This window comes from Bison bison, unplaced genomic scaffold, assembly GCF_000754665.1.
Source record: "Bison bison bison isolate TAMUID 2011002044 unplaced genomic scaffold, Bison_UMD1.0 scf7180017864370, whole genome shotgun sequence".
NCBI lineage: Eukaryota > Metazoa > Chordata > Mammalia > Artiodactyla > Bovidae > Bison > Bison bison.
The window spans coordinates 455015-472414 of record NW_011494942.1 but is presented as its reverse complement, the minus strand read 5'-3'; the positions used below and the strand labels follow the sequence as shown (position 1 = coordinate 472414).

At 40.4% G+C, this 17400-nt stretch overlaps 1 protein-coding gene across 1 annotated transcript in view; it reads right to left on the bottom strand.

The window, feature by feature from the left end:
• The window catches only part of LOC105000187 (stonin-1), a 124813-nt gene that overhangs the window by 38849 nt on the left and 68564 nt on the right, over positions 1-17400 (bottom strand). The window contains exons 4-5 of the mRNA XM_010855897.1: positions 2914-3015; positions 2597-2720 (exon numbers count right to left, since the gene is read on the bottom strand). Coding sequence (XP_010854199.1) covers positions 2597-2720; positions 2914-3015 — 226 coding nt within the window. The remainder of the gene's footprint in view (positions 1-2596; positions 2721-2913; positions 3016-17400) is intronic.

The following is a 17400-nucleotide window of genomic DNA, read 5'->3' as shown; positions in this document are numbered from 1 at the left end:
GTTTGAGAAGACTCTTGAGAGTGCCTTGGACTGCAAGGAGATCCAACCAGTCCATTCTGAAGGAGATCAGCCCTGGGATTTCTTTGGAAGGAATGATGCTAAAGCTGAAACTCCAGTACTTTGGCCACATCATGCGAAGAGTTGACTCATTGGAAAAGACTCTGATGCTGGGAGGGATTGGGGGCAGGAGGAGAAGGGGACAACAGAGGATGAGATGGCTGGATGGCATCACTGACTCAATGGACATGAGTCTGAGTGAACTCCGGGAGTTGGTGATGGACAGGGAGGCCTGGTGTGCTGCGATTCATGGGGTCGCAAAGAGTTGGACACGACTGAGCGACTGAACTGAACTGAACTGAATCGTGGAATATTAGATTTTCGTCTTATATGTAGTTTTGCTAAAACTACATATCAAAACAGATTAAATTTAGAAATAGATATGAGAATCCAGCTCTCTTGAATTAAGCCAGACATTAACTAGAATTGCAGAAAAGTGAAACAATACCAATCTTCCCACTAAATACTTTTTGTTCTAGAAAACAGTTATTTTAAACAAATATATATTAACATGCAATCACTTTTTAAATTAATAAATCAACATTTTAAAAAGTCTCAGCTTTAACTTCTAATATGCCAGATATCTATAACCCAAAAGAAAAGTACTTTGAGGCTCTCGATTTCAAAGTGTAAAGCATTCCTGAGTTACCCCCCTAAAAAAAAGAAAAAAAAAGCTGACAATTGAAGATACAGCAAATTATTAAACAAATGGATAATACAGTCAAAGGAAACATAATAAAATTTGTGGAATAGACAAAGGCAAATGACTTATTCCATTGTAGATTTAATTAGAACTTGTTATCAAGAGATGAAAAGGTTGTAGAAGTTTAGGTTATCTTAATCAGGCTTTTAAAAGCATACAATGAGAAGACATAAAAAGCACTTCCAATTTTATGAGGTTATTTACTAGGTACTAGAGTACCTAGAAATGAAGATGGAAGGCAGTAAGGCCTATAGTGCAGTTTTACAGGACACACGTGCTTCCTCTTCACTTCATTATGAATGAAGCAGGAGAGAATAAGAAAAACTATCTTGTTTAAATGTAATTATGTCTATTATTCTAACCTCTAAGAAAGAAATTAGAATGAAGTGTTGAGTGAAAGTCAGCTAGATATATTAGTTGCAAGACTATTTTGTGATTTAAATCATTGGTAATATTACCATCTTGCGGCAAAATCTAGTATTGCAATTTTGAATGACAGAAAGTGGAAGTGTTCTGGCTATTCTTTTTTCAAGAACTACACTTTTGATAAAATTCAGTCAAGTATATTACTCCTCCACATTGACCACACTCCAAGCCACTCCTAAGGAAAAAAATCTTTAAAGTTCTTTAATGATGAAAAAAAGAGTAAAAGAATGTTATTTAAAGGCAGAAATAAAAGGAATGCCCTAATAAAACAGTAAAATTAAAAATGAAAGCATAGCCAAAAAAAAAATTTTGATGGAAAATGTTTCAGTGTGTCAACTAAGTAATTAAAACTGCTATGGCTAACTCTTACAGCGCAATATTCTACATTTTAAGCACAGAGTCAGATAAAAGCTGTTTGGTAACTCAACACTCTTTGCTGGTTTCATTTTTATAAGTTATAATTGCTACCACACTTGAATTCTCTCATCTTGTTATAGAGAAGGTACAAGCCTACTTACTATTGTCCCTTTGCCTTGGCCCACACCAGTTTGTACTGACAATTTAATCCACCCTTACAGACATTAATCTATCAAATTCCAGCTAAATCAAATAAAACCTACTTTGTGTGTGTGTGTCTGTCTGGGCATGTCTGTATCTAGGCGTGTCTGCTGGTGTGTGCCTCTGCGTCCGTCAGTGTCTCTATCTGCCTGCTTCTCTGTGTATCAACAAGAAAATGTATACACATACATATATCAGGACAGCATAATGATCGTAAGAATCAGGGGAGAAAAAAGAAATAAAGGCTAGAAAGACATAATAGTATTGCTAACAGCTAATCTTTTCCAGTGTAAACTAATAGACATATTATGGACAAATATTTCCCTCAAAAGCAGAGATCTAGATTCACTAGGATCAAGATTAGTGACAATACATGTAAGGTCCATTTCTAGCCATCTTCACAAAAGCTCCATTTTGCTTCCAATTCAATGGCAGATTTATAATACATACAGACAGCAAGAAAAAAGAGTGCATAAGCTTGCAAGTACCCATCTTTCCCTCTGCTTCTTTACCAACGATGGCTGGATTACTCCTTGACTACAGCCAATTAAATTTTCTGAAATAACCAGAGGGCACTCCCAATAGCCCATGAACTATATAACTGTTCTTCTGAAGTATGGCTTTGTCACCTTTTGGGACTACAGAATTAAAAAAAAAAAAATTGTTTAAACAACCTAATTTTCTTATCAATAATTACATGGCAGTGATGACTTATCCTGCATTCATTTATTTAACAATGATTTTTGAAGTCCAAGCCCTCTTACCTTAAGAATATTACCCTAATTCAAAACCACCACCAAAAGAGAATTTGTTACAAAGACAAATACTACTAATTTACTAACTGTATCCAACCTGCTGATGATTGCAATGTTTGGTGCAAGCTGTGTGGCAACTGAAGAGTGAACAGAGGTGAATGAACACTATTTCTGAAGAAGTCTTCTGTGGCTTTAGATTGCAAAACCTTTGTTTCCCAGAGCTGCAGAGAGAAACAAAATGTTTGCTTTAAAAAAAAATTAGGATATTTACTGCTATTCTTTTAACTTTTAAATTGTCAACTGAAATCTCAATAAGTGGGTAAGTGTTAAATGCTAGTTAAGAGCTCTGAATTATAGTTTAACCATTTTTTAAGCTGAAAAAACAAAAGACAGAAACTTTTACTGTCTACAAACCTGCTTCAAGTCTTTTAAGACTTGTTCTTCCACACCTTCTTCAGCAAAGAGATCCCTCACTCCTTCAATCACATCTTCAATTACAGATCTGTAAAGTTTAGCCTACATAAAAGCAATTGTTAAAAGTTTTACTTTCAAGTTTGAGCATGCCCAGCCTTAAAAAACATGAAATGTACACTTTCTAATCTTATACTTAAAGAAAAGCCACCACAAGGATTTTCACTAAATGCATCCTATTCCCAGTATAGTCTTAGCTTTTCATAAATTGTGTTAATTTCAGATCCATAGTCTCAGTCTATCTATAAGGCTGAATCACAATGAGTGTGTAGGCTGCTCACTCAGGTCTGACTCTTTGTGACCGCAGGGACTATAGTCTGCCAGGTTCCTCTGTACAAGGGACATTTCAGACAGGAATACTGGAGTGGGCTGCCACTTTCCTCCTCCAGGGATCCTCCCAGCCCAGGGATTAAACTGGCATCTCCTGGGTCTTCTGCATTGCAGGAGGTTCTTTACCTGCTGAGCCATCAGGGAAGCCCTGAATCACAATACTACAAGAAAATACGAGGTACAAATATCATCAGGATGTATGCTTATTTTTATGTTCCCTGACTTCTGTGTCAGTATTTAACCTCCCCAGTCCTTTTTAAAAGGAAATGAATTTAAGGCAGGTGGAAACGAACCTTTTGTTTTCAGTTTACTCTTTTCTCAAACAGATCAAAAGAGTGTTTTTAGAGTTTATTATTTCCACAAATGTAAATAAATTCCAATTCATAAATTTGGGGCAGGCATTTACAATAGTCACCAAAGTGCTTCCCACTTCCAAAACACACATAATCCAAAAGATATCCTGAACCATGGTCAAGTAAACTGCAACAAAAAAAATTTCCTAAGAGGGACAGAAACTAAGAAACTAAATGAACCTTATCCTTCCATAGTCTGCAGAGAGTAAGTAACATTCTAAAAGCAGATTTTTATCAGGTTAAAAATTGGTCAATATCAATAGAAAAATAGCCCTTGTGAAATAAACTCAGTCCTTCAAATCTATGTAAACTGCGCTTCACTTCCACCATAATCCTGGCAGTCCAGTGGTTAAGACTCAATGCTTTCAATACTGGGGGCACGAGTTTAATCTCTAGTCAAGGAATGAAGATTCATTGCAAGTCATACAGCATGGCCAAAAAATAAAATAAAATTTAAAAATAAATAAAATTTAAAAATTAATAAATGCAAAAAAAAAAAAGAGCCACGCTAAGTATTCTAACAATACTGACCTGACCTAGTGGACTGATAGGAAATGACAAAATAGGAATGTAGTTGAATTGCTCTTATTTCAGCAATTAACAGGCCAAATTGAAAATTCTGTTATTCAAGGACTGCTTTTTCATACCACTCAGTAAATAAATACGTTCATGCCAAGAGTAGTTAGGCTTTACACTTATCCTTCTGAGGACGAAGGGTAAGCCTATAAATAAGCCAATCAACAATATTTTAAGTAATATGTTATTCACAAATATAAACAGTAAGATTAGGTGCTCTAGATTAGTCACTTCTTCTAAAACAGTTTACCCTGATAAAGGAGTGCTAAATTGAGGCTTCGGTGTTGGTCTCAGCTAGTGTGATCACATTTAAAGCGAGGGGGAAAAACTGCTAGGGATAAAAACATCTTTTAAGATCTACCCTCAGAATGTAACAGAAGCCATCAAAAATGACCCATTACAACACAAACTTTCAAAAGCAAAGTAGGAACTGAACGTACTTTCTCTTCTAGGACTACAGTTAGACTTTATGTTTATCTCCATTATAATCAAATGGTATACATGGTAAATTCAAGTATAATTATTTTACATATCTTAAAACACACTAAAATCAGACAATGGATACACATTATGATAATAACTTTTCTCAAGACATGAGCCCTTTTATGCTGTATATGTATAGGTGGAACCCATAAAATACCACAGATCTGGACAAACTACATTGCCTTTAACCAAATGTGAACTTTTGACTTGAAATGAACTGAAAATCAACATGACTCCTTGCCTTTATCTTTAATTCAGGTTTTTAAGATTGATAGAAAGTCTCACAAGGCCATTTAACCTATCAATTCTCATGTGAGGTTTAGGTACTCCTTAGCGGTAGGAGAGCAACGTCTCCGTTTATCAATTTCAATTCTACACTTACACATTAAGATACTTACGGATGGGAAAATGGAAGGATGAGGGAGACCTCTAAAAATATGTGTTGGGATAACAAAGTATCACATTACCTGTTGTATCAGGTAAATAATACAGCTTAGAATCAACTTAGCGGCCATACTAAAATTAAGGGCTACAATTAAAAGTACAACTGAATTTAGTAATTCTAAACACATAGGAAACTGGAAGGGCTAAGGTGCATTCCACCTCTAACCACCATCCCACATCCGTATTCTAGAGGACCTCAGTTTGGATGAGAAGCAAGAAGGAGAAGAGGAGGGACATCTGCTCTTCTGATGAGAGCCATATCCAACTTCCAGGTGAGCTACTGGCTCTAATCCGTGTCCTCCAACACGGAGGCGAAGAACAGCCGAAGCCCCTACGAGAGAGGGCCTCTGAATGTCTGTGAAGGGCCAGGAGGAAAAAAAGTGGTGTGCGGAGCTCCACTTCCATGACCGCAGGGTCACACTCCCCGCCCACGGGGCGCAGGCCAAGAGGCCATGCTGATGGTCCTCACTTACCACCCAGTTGACGCAATCCATGACACCGGCTCCAGCGCCTTGCTGCTTGCGCCTGCGCAGCACCTGCGGCGCATCACCGAGGACGGCCCCCTGTGGGCTTTGAATGTGGGTGCACGTTGTCCGTGCAACTACGTCAAGACGCTGCGGGCGGGGCAGGAGAGGAGAGAAGGTTAAGAAACCGATCAGGGTTAACTGCAGATTCTGTGCTGAGGTAGGGGAGAGGTTGGTCTGCTGGAGCAAAGAAACCACCGGTGTAATCAGCTTTGGGCTGTTCACATGACCCTTAAAGAGCCTTTATTTTCTCAAGTTGTAAAATAAAGGCTACCAAAATAGGGAATGAGCAATGCAGTGGTAGATCCCAGTTCACTTTACCTTTGAAAAGAGAGGAATTAGAGGTGTCTGTCTTCTACTAATTTTCATTCCTCTCCTTAGGCCCCACTCACAGCTGAACTCCAGTATGTAACAAGAATCTAACTCTTCTAAGATGGGTTCTCACAGTGTGGGACAGCAGCAACCGCTTCATCTGGGAAGCTGTTAAAATGCAAATTATTGGGTCCCACCCTAGACTTTACTGGGCTTCCCTGGTAGTTCAGCTGGTAAAGAATCTACTTGCAATGCAGGAGAACCCGGTTCGATCCCTGGGTCAGGAAGATACCCTGGAGAAGAGTTAGGCTACCCCTCCAGTATTCTTGGGCTTTCCTGGTGACTCAGACAGTAAAGAATCCGCCTGCGATGCGGGAGACCTGGGTTCAATCCCTGGGTTGGGAAGATCCCCTGGAGAAGGGCGTGGCAACTCACTCCTGTATTCTTGCCTGGAGAATCCCCATGGACAGAGGAGGCTGGTGGGCTATAGTCCATGGGGTTACAAAGAGTTGGACACAACCGAGCGACTGAGCACAGCACAGCACAGCCAGATTTCCTGAGTCTGAAACTCCAGAGGTGAGGATCTAGCCTTCTGTAAGTTTAACGTTCTCTCCAGGTGATTCTGATGGGCTCTTAAATAAGACTTGGTGTCCCAAAACTAAGATTCTCAACTTTGTCTGCACACTGAAATCACCTGCAGATTATTAAAGGTTTGGCACCTGGGTCTCTCCCCCAGAGAATCTGGTTCTATCTTATGCAGCCAAGGTGGAGAACCACTGCTAAAATAAAGTCAGCATCCCAATACCACCCAGCTCCTTTCCTCCTCAGGCAGAAATCACAGTCTCTTGACCTATAACAATTCTCTCCTTCCCTTGAAGGGTAAAGCATCCAGGGGCACAGCTTGCCTGGGGCTGAGGGCAGATGTAAGCACAGATAACCTGGAGGGTTAGATAACGCAAGAAGTCATCTATTGCCAGTACTCTGCCTTTCAGAGAAGCCTTTCTGTCCTATCAGATAAGTCCTGACCTAACCAGAAGACTTAAATTAGTTAATGATTAAAAATCCTATCAGGTTTAAAATTGAGTATTTGTGCATGTAAATTCTGGAGAAGGAAATGGCAACCCACTCCAGTGTTCTTGCCTGGAGAATCCCAGGGACGGGGGAGCCTGGTGGGCTGCCGTCTATGGGGTCACACAGAGCCGGACACGACTGAAGTGACTTAGCAGCAGTAGCAGCAGCATGTAAATTCAGTAGAGCTACTTATGCCCAACCATTCTGTATTTGCTTTGCCTGGGTCAGGTACCTTATGGTTGATGAGTTTCAAGAAGCTGATTTATATGAAGCTCTTTAGAAAATTTTCCTATATTGAAAACTATCTGAAATTTCTTTTTCAAAAAGTCAAGAATTTTATGTAATAATTTTTAATGATTGTGTCTCTACCTGGCAATTTACCACCAAAATTATTCAAAGTGACATCTTATACCTAAAACAGAAAAGCTAGAAACAGTTATTGATTCCTGCTGATATCAAAATATCCAATTAAATTATCCAACCTGGGAAATAAGCTGCAAGGTCTCGTTTATCATCTTTTTCATAGTCAAATTTTAAAACTTGATTCCTAAATGCGTAGAATTGGTAATCACTTAACTTTCTGTGATAGCATACTGTTTTATATTCGGGCTTCCCTGATGATTCAGCAGGTAAAGAATCTGCCTACCATGCAAGAGGCTTTGTTATTTGTTCTATCCTTCTCAGATGAACATATGTACTTTTGAAATTAAATGTGGACCTTGGTACTCATCAGTTCAGTTTAGTCATTCAGTCGTGTCCGACTCTTTAAAACCCCATGGACCACAGCACGCCAGGCCTCCCTGTCCATCACCAACTCCCAGAGTTTACCCAAATTCATGTCCATTGAGTCAGTGATGCCATCCAACCATCTCATCCTCTGTCATCCCTTTCTCCTCCTGCCTTCAATATTTCCCAGCATCAGGGTCTTTTCCAAGTGGTCAGTTCTTCACATCAGGTGGCCAAAGTACTGGAGTTTCAGCTTCAGCATCAGTCCTTCCAATGAACACTCAGGACTAATCTCCTTTAGAACAGACTGGTTGGATCTCCTTACAGCCCAAGGGACTCTCAAGAGTCCTCTCCAACACCACAGTTCGAAACCATCAATTCTTTGGTGCTGAGCTTTCTTTATAATCCAACTCTCACATCCATACATGATTACTGGAAAAACCATAGCCTTAACTAGATGGACCTTTGTTGACAAAGTAATGTCTCTGTTTTTTATTATGCTGTCTAGGTTGGTGATAACTTTCCTTCCAAGGAGTGTCTTTTCATTTCATGGCTACAGTAACCATCTACAGTAATTTTGGAGCCCCAAAAAACAAAGTCTGTCACTGTTTCCAATGTTTCCCCATCTATTTGCCATGAAGCGATGGGAATGGATGCCATAATCTTAGTTTTCTGAATGTTGAGCTTTAAGCCAACTTTTTCACTCTCCTCTTTCACTTTCATCAAGAGGCTTTTTAGTTCCTCTTCACTTTCTGCCATAAGGGTGGTGTCATCTGCATATCTGAGGTTATTGATGTTTCTCCTGGCAATCTTGATTCCAGCTTGTGTTTCTTCCAGCCCAGTGTTTCTCATGATGTACTCTGCATATAAGTTAAATAAGCAGGGTGACAATATACAGCCTTGATGTACTCCTTTTCCTATTTGGAACCAGTCTGTTGTTCCATGTTCAGTTCTAACTGTTGCTTCCTGACCTGCATATAGGTTTCTCAAGAGGCAGGTTAGCTGGTCTGGTATTCCCATCTCTTGAAGAATTTTCCAGTTTATTGTGATCCACACAGTCAAAGGCTTTGGCATAGTCAATAAAGCAGAAATAGATGTTTTTCTGGAACTCTCTTGCTTTTTCCATGATCCAGCGGATATTGGCAATTTGATCTCTGGTTCCTCTGCCTTTTCTAAAACCAGCTTGAACATCAGGAAGTTCACGGTTCACATACTGCTGAAGCCTGGCTTGGAGAATTTTGAGCATTACTTTACTAGTGTGTGAGATGAGTTCAATTGTGCAGTAGTTTGAGCATTCTTTGGCATCGCCTTTCTTTGGGATTGGAATGAAAACTGACCTTTTCCAGTCCTGTGGTCACTGCTGAGTTTTCCAAATTTGCTGGCATATTGAGTGGAGCACTTTCACAGCATCATCTTTCAGGATTTGAAAGCGCTCCACTGGAATTCCATCACCTCCACTAGCTTTGTTCATAGTGATGCTTCCTAAGGCCCACTTGACTTCACATTCCAGGATGTCTGGCTCTAGGTGAGTGAGCACACCATCGTGATTATCTGGGTCATGAAGATCTTTTTTGTACAGTTCTTCTGTGTATTCTTGCCACCTCTTCTTAGTATCTTTTGCTTCTGTTAGGTCCATACCATTTCTGTCCTTTATCAAGCCCATCTTTGCATGAAATGTTCCCTTGGTATCTCTAATTTTCTTTAAGAGATCTCTAGTCGTTCCCATTCCTATTTCTTTGCACTGATCACTGAGGAAGGCTTTCTTATCTCTCCTTGCTATTCTTTGGAACTCTGCATTCAAATGGGTATATCTTTCCTTTTCTCCTTTGCTTTTTGCTTCTCTTCTTTTCACAGATATTTGTAAGGCCTCGTCATACAACCATTTTGCCTTTGCATTTCTTTTTCTTGGGGATGGTCTTGATCCCTGTCTCCTGTACAATGTCATGAACCTCCGTCCATAGTTCATCAGTCCCTCTATCAGATATAGTCTCTTAAATATATTTGTCACTTCCACTGTATAATCGTAAGCAATTTGAAGTTGGTAATGGACAGGGAGACCTGGCGGGCCGCGGTTCATGGGGTCGCAAAGAGTCAGACACAACTGAGTGACTGAAGTGAACTGAACTGATACCTGAATGGTCTAGTGATTTTCTCTACTTTCTTCAATTTAAGTCTGATTTTGGCAATAAGGAGTTCATGCTCTGAGCCACAGTCTTGTTCCCGGTCTTGTTTTTGCTGACTGTATAGAGCATCTCCATCTTTGGCTGCAAAGAATATAATCAGTCTGATTTTGGTATTGACCATCTGGTGATGTCCATGTGTAGGGTCTTCTCTTGTGTTGTTGGAAGAGGGTGTTTGCTATGACCAGTACATTCTCTTGGCAAAACTCTATTAGCATTTGCCCTGCTCCATTCTGTACTCCAAGGCCAAATTTGCCTGTTACTCCAGGTGTAACTTGGAGTTCTTCTTCTTGACTTCCTACTTTTGCATTCAAGTCCCCTATAATGAAAAGGACATATTTTTTGGATGTTAGTTCTAAAAGGTCTTGTAGGTCTTCATAGAACCATTCAACTTAGCTCCTTATAAAAAGTGACTATGTTGAACTGTTACTTCTTAGTATATTTAGTGGACTCAGGTTGCAGAGAGGTTATGTAACTTTAGCAGAGAGATGTCAGTAACTTTCCATTTGCCCCTGAGGGTCTGTTTGCCTGGTCACTAGACTGAGATGTAGTTTCTTCCCAACAGTAGACAATGGCTTTTAGAGAAGGTATACTTTAACATGGAAACTTACGTTACCATATGTAGAATAGATAGCCAATGGGAATTTGCTGTATGGGTCAGGAAACTCAAACTGGTGCTCTATATCAATCTAGAGGGGTTGGATGGGGTGGGAGATGGGAGGGAGGCTCAAAAGGGAGGGGATATATGGATACCTATGGCTGATTCATGTAGACATTTGACAGAAAATAACAAAATTCTGTAGAGCAATTATCCTTCAATTAAAAAAAAATTTTTTTTAAAGAAAGAAAAGAAAAAAAATAGAGGAGGTATACTTTAACCTACATTCCAGGTGAATCCAGGCTGCAAATCTGCTCTGAACCTGTGATAGCCAGCTTCCAAGATGGCCCCCAGAATTCCTTACTTCCTGGTATTCACGACCTTGTGTTTGCCCCTCCCACACTGTACCATGGTTTGTCTGGGTGACCCATAGAATAAAGCAGAAGTAATGACGTGTCACTTCTAAGATTATGTTATAAATGACTATGGCTTCCATCTTTGGATTCCTTCAGATTACTCACTTGGGAGAAGACAGCTGTCATGTTGTGAGGATAGTCAAACATTCAACCTGTGGAGAGGTCCATGTGGTAAAGAACCAAGACTCCAGTCCACAGCCAGCAGGGATCAGAAGCCTGTAGACAATCACAAAAGTAAGCTTGGGAATTGATCCCTCCCCATATGGGCTCTCAGATGACTGTGGCCCTGACTGATAGCCTGTCTGTATCCATTTGAGCAACTCTGAACGAGAAACACCCGCTAGGCATCTCCCAGATTCCCAATCCTCTGAAACTGTGCGAGATAATAAGTATTTGTCATTTAAGCAGTTAATATTGGGGATAATTTGTTACACAAAATGGGATAACTAATACAGGCCCCATTCTCGGATTGAACTGTGACTAGCAAAGACTTGGTTTTTTCTCATTGTAATCTCAGCATTTAAAGTTTCTTGAATATCCTCATCAGTCACAAGAGCATTTGAAAAGTATGTAAAGGAATCTGTACAGGCTGATATTTGATAGTGTTGACCCCAGGTTATCATCAAACAAGCAGACTGTTGTAGTCATGTAATGATCACATTTCTTTTGTCAATTTTTCAAACTCAGAAGGGAAGTGTGGTGCATACACAAAACACTTTTGATGCTAAAATTTAAATTTCCAGATCCCAAAGTCTCAGTGAGGCAATTTTACAGTGACTCTTTTTTATGTTAGTAAATAGAGAATAAAAAAGGAATGCTGAGCTTTGGTCCTTCTTTGAGTATGTAGTTCTTTGAAATCACACCTGTGGCAAAGCATAAAGCTCCTCCCCAATTGCCCATCACAGTTCAAAGCATCAGATTTTCATTTCCTCCTGCTTTGTTTAGAAGCTATAATATCTATTTAATATATCATTTGTAATCAACACTGGTTTTACAACATTTAAGTGAATCTTAATAATCAGATTAATTTCTCTGCCTTCTGTATGTTCTTATTACTTTTGCCTGGAGGTTTCAGTGATATTATTATAAAAGTAAAGAAATAATTTCTCTTTGCTTATTGTGAGAAAAGGCCATATCTATGAAGCCCTTTCTCTGAATAAGAATGTTTTTTAAAATGTATTTTAGAGACAGCCCATTATCTTTTACATATTAAATTTTATAGTCAAACACAGGGCATTTCAGTAACTCTAGATTCTAAATAATATATTTATCAGTAATGAAAAATACAAGTTAGTCTATGAGCATATGGCTTAAGGCAGCAAATATTTATAATTAGTTTCTGAACATTTTTTATGCAATGCAGTAAACCCAGCAGTATTGTGTTTCTCTGCTTCTGTTTCATCCTTCACATCATTCAGGAAATGAAAATTCAGATAATCACTGCCTTACCTTGTAACTTTGAAATGTTTGAAATGTTAGTAGTTCTGATTTATACTTTGCACTTTTATGACATTTTCCATTTTCTAATACAACTGTAAAATCAACTTACATTATTGGAACATCAGATACAATTCCACCATGCAGAATCCCTCCCCCAACCTCAACAGGAATTCAGCTAAAATGACCCTGTGACACAGTTCTATGGCCAACTGGTGACCTTATCACATGGTGGAACACTGTTCATGATCACATTACAACCTATTTTTTAAATGTTTATCTCATCTACTTAGCACAGCAGTATAGTGTTACAGTTAAGCACAAAGCCTGGAGCCAGACTGAGTGGGTTCAAATCCCAGCTTTGCCCATTTATAGCATGTAAACTGTGGTGTTTACATTTGAACTGTGGTGTTGAAGATTCTTGAGTCCTTTGGACTGCAAGGAGATCCAACCAGTCCATCATAAAGGAAATCAGTCCTGAATATTCATTGGAAGGACTGATGCTGAAGTTGAAACTCCAATACTTTGGGCACCTGATGGGAAAAACCGACTCACTGGAAAAGATCCTGATGCTAGGAAAGAATGAAGGTGGGAGGAAAAGGGGATGACAGAAGATGAGATGGTTGAATGGCATCACTGATGCGATGGATATGAGTTTGAGTAAGCTCCAGGAGTTGGTGATGGATGGGGAAGCCTGGCGTGCTGCAGTCCATGGGGTCACAAAAGTAGGACACGACTGAGCAACTGAACTGAACTGAACTGAGCATGTAAACTTGTGCAAATTTATTTGCTTCCCTTGTGGCTCAGACAGTAAAGAATCTGCCTGCAATGCTGGAGACATGGGTTCGATCCCTGGTTCAGGAAGATCCCCTGGAGAAGGGAATGGCTACCCATTCCAGTATTCTTGCCTGGAGAATTCCATGGACAGAGGAGCCTGGTGCGTTATAGTCCATGGGGTCACATAAGACTGAGCGGCTAACACATTAATATTGAAGAGATGTACACATTGTGTACGTATGAAAATTAGTGACTGTAATTAACTCATGGAAAGTGTGAAGGATGTCTCCAAACACAATTTTCTCTGTGGCTACTTTTCAACATTCTCATCAGGGTCTTGATAAGAATTCAGTAATTTCCAAGTTAACAAATGATTTCATTTTCATTACTTTAATCACAATATGTATAATCAAATATGAACATGAAATGTTAGCAAGAATAATGTCTGTCTCCAGTGAATTTTCCAACCTAAATTTCTACTTAGAGAAGACAGAAGTAAAAACTAATACATTGAACTTAAGGCTATGATCTGGAAAGAACCAACCAGCTTTGTTCCCACAATAACTGTACTTATCTTCTTTCATAATTGGTCTCATTTTATAAGGTGTAATGGTAGGATCTTAAATATTCTATGTTATCATAGGTGCTTCAAATATCAGGAGAGGCAGGGACAACATGAATTAGACACACTCCTGCCTATTCTTTCTACTGTGCTGTGCTGTGCTTAGTCACTCAGTTGTGTCTGACTCTTTGTGACCCCATGGACTGTAGCCTTCGAGGCTCCTCTGTCCATTGGGATTCTCCAGGCAAGAATACTGGAGTGGGTTGCCATGCCCTCCTCCAGGGGATCTTCCCAACCCAGGGATTGAACCCAGGTCTCCTGCATGCAGGTGGATTCTTTACCAGCTGAGCCACCAGGGTAGCCCAAGAGTACTACCAAGTACAGCTTTTAAAAAGTACAGTTTAAAAAAACTCTGGATATTACACATAAAAGATGGAGAGAAGAGCACAGACCAGTTAGGAACCTCACACCCCAAAGAATGCACAGCAATAAATTCCCTTGTTTTCTTTTTACCTTGTCTATAACAGACTGGGTACTGCTGAAGCTGGCAATTCAGAGACATCAAAGGTCACAGACAAAAAAGAATAAAAAGTCTTTTTATACAGCTAAGGGCCAGAAAAATGGGCAGCAAGACAGAAAACTCTTATTAGACAAAAACTGCTCTACTTCACGGAGAAGGCAATGGCACCCCACTGGAATGGCCTGGAAAATCCCATGGATGGAGGAGCCTGGTAGGCTGCAGTCCATGTGATCGCTAAACTGAGTGACTTCACTTTCACTTTTCACTTTCATGCATTGGAGAAAGAAATGGCAACCCACTCCAGTGTTCTTGCCTGGAGAATCCCAGGGATGGGGGAGCCTCGTGGGCTGCCGTATATGGGAGTTGCACAGAGTCAGACATGACTAAAGTGACTGAGCAGCAGCAGCAGCAGCAGCTCTACTTCAAACACCAAAGAAAAAAACTGACCCCAATTCACCCCTGTCAGCAAAGGCAGAGTAGAGTTTAGACTTCCACTCTTGCCCAGCTGCACTGAGGTGCAGCCCTCCCCATGATGTCACTGGAGGCCACATGGGTTGCTTGGACTTGTCCCCCTACCCAACTATAATGAGTCATCCCCACCAACCACTAAGGTGGTGTCAAAGAAAACCAAGACTTTCATTCCTGCTAGGTGACAGTGAAACCTCCCTCTGAAGTGTCGGTGGAGGCCACCTAAGAAGGAGTTACAAGATTCCCCTCCCTGTGTCAACCAGCATGATGTCAGTGGAAGCCAAATGGGGAGCCTGAACACCCACTCTATCCCGCAGTCACTAGGAGATCCTCCTCCCCTAGGCTGTCAGCAGAGACTGAGCCAGAAAACAGGACCCTTCACTTCTACCTGCTACAGCAAGTGGGCACTTTCACCTTCCTCCACTGGCCCTGTGTCAGAGGAGACCTGCTAAGACAGAAGATTTAAATAAGATCCAGAGTCTCATAATGACCAAAATGTCCAGGATATAATTGAAAATCAGTTGTCATACCAATAACCAGGAAAATCTCTACTTAAATGAGAAAAGACAATCGACACCAACACAGAGATGACTTAAGATGTTGGAATTATCTGACGAGGACCCTAGAAGCAGCCTTCATAAAACTGCTTTGATGAGAAATTAAGCAAGTAATTTAAAGAGTGATTTAAACAAAAGTGGAAAATCTCAGCAAAAAAATAGATATAAGGAAGAACCAAATGGATATTTTATAAATGAAAATACAATGACCAAAATAAAAGATTCAATGGATAGGTTTATTATGGGTTAAAATATGTTCTTCCCAAAAGGTATTTGAAGTCCTAACTCATTGCACCTCAGAATGTGACTGTATTTGGAAATAGAGTCATTGCAAATATAATTAGTTAAGATTGAGATCAGACTGGAGTAGGATGAGCCCCTAATCCAGTGTGTTGTTGTTGTTTAGTTGCTAAGTCGTGTCCAACTCTTTTGTGACCCCATAGCCTGTAGCCTGCAGTGTGCCAGGCTCCTCTATCCATGGCATTTCCCAGGCAAGAATACTGGAATGAGGTGCCATCTCCTTCTCCAGGGGATCTTCCTGAACCAGGAATCGAACCTGCGTCTCCTGCATTGGCAGGCAGTTTCTTTACCACTGAGCCACCAGGGAAGCCCAATCCAATATGACTGATGCACTTATAAGAAAAGGACAAAGATACACAAAGAAGATAGCCATGTGACCACAGACAGAGATTGGAGTGATGCATCTTACAAGCCAAGCAACACCAAGGATAACTGGCAAACACCAGAAGGTAAAAGAAACATGGAAGAAATTCTCCCCTACAAGTTTCAGAGGTGGTATGGCTTTATCAACACATTGATTTCAAACTTCTGCTACTGCTGCTGCTAAGTTGCTTCAGTCGTATCCGACTCTGTGTGACCCCATAGACGGCAGCCCACCAGGCTCCCCGTCCCTGGAATTCTCCAGGCAAGAACACTGGAGTGGGTTGCCATTTCCTTCTCCAATGCATGAAAGTGAAAAGTGAAAGTGAAGTCGCTCAGTTATGTCCAACTCCTAGCAACCCCATGGACTGCAGCCTACCAGGCTCCTCCATCCATGGGATTTTCCAGGCAAGAGTACTGGAGTGGGGTGCCATTGCCTTCTCCATTCAAACTTCTAGCCAAACTTTAAACTTAAGCCAATATATTTCTGTTATTTTTTAAGTTGCCCTGGTTATGGTAGTTTGTTATGGCAGCCCTGGTAAATATAGGGCTCAACAGCAGAATGAAGATGAGAAAGGAAAGACTCAATGAACTTGAAAAAAGAACAGTAGAAATAACCCAATTTGAATAATAGAAATGGTCAATTCAAATGCAAGTGGATTTCTTTATTAATTAAAAAAGTTTAATAGTACTAAAATACATATAACATGAAATTTACTACCTTAAAGTTTTTTAAAATTTATTTATTTTTAGCTGAAAGATAATTGCTTTATAGTATTACATTGGTTTCTACCAAATATCAACATGAATCAGCCATAGGTTTACCCATGTCCCTTCCCACTTGAACATGTCTCCCACCTCCCTCCCCATCCCACCCCTCTAGGTTGTTACTGAGCCCTGGTTTCGAGTTCCCTGACTCATACAGCAAACTCCCATTGGCTGTCTATTTTACATATGGTAATGTATGTTTCCATGTTGCTGTCTCCATACCTCCCACTCTCTCCTTCTTCCCCTACTCTCTCCTTCTTCCCCCACCAGCTGTGTCCATAAATCTCTTCTCAATGTCTGTGTCTCCATTGCTGCTTTGCAAATAGTTCATCAGTACCATCTTTCTAGATTCCATATATATGTGTTCAGTTCAGTTCAGTCGCTCAGTCATGTCTGACTTTGCAACCCCATGAATTGCAGCACGCCAGGCCTCCCTGTCCATCACCAACTCCCGGAGTTCACCCAAACTCATGTTCATAGAGTCGGTGATGCCATCCAGCCATCTCATCCTCTGTCATCCCCTTCTCCTCCTGCTCCTAATCCCTCCCAGCATCAGAGTCTTTTCCAATGAGTCAACTCTTCGCATGAGGTGGCCAAAGTACTGGAGTTTCAGCTTTAGCATCAGTCCTTCCAAAGAACACCCAGGACTGATCTCCTTTAGGATGGAC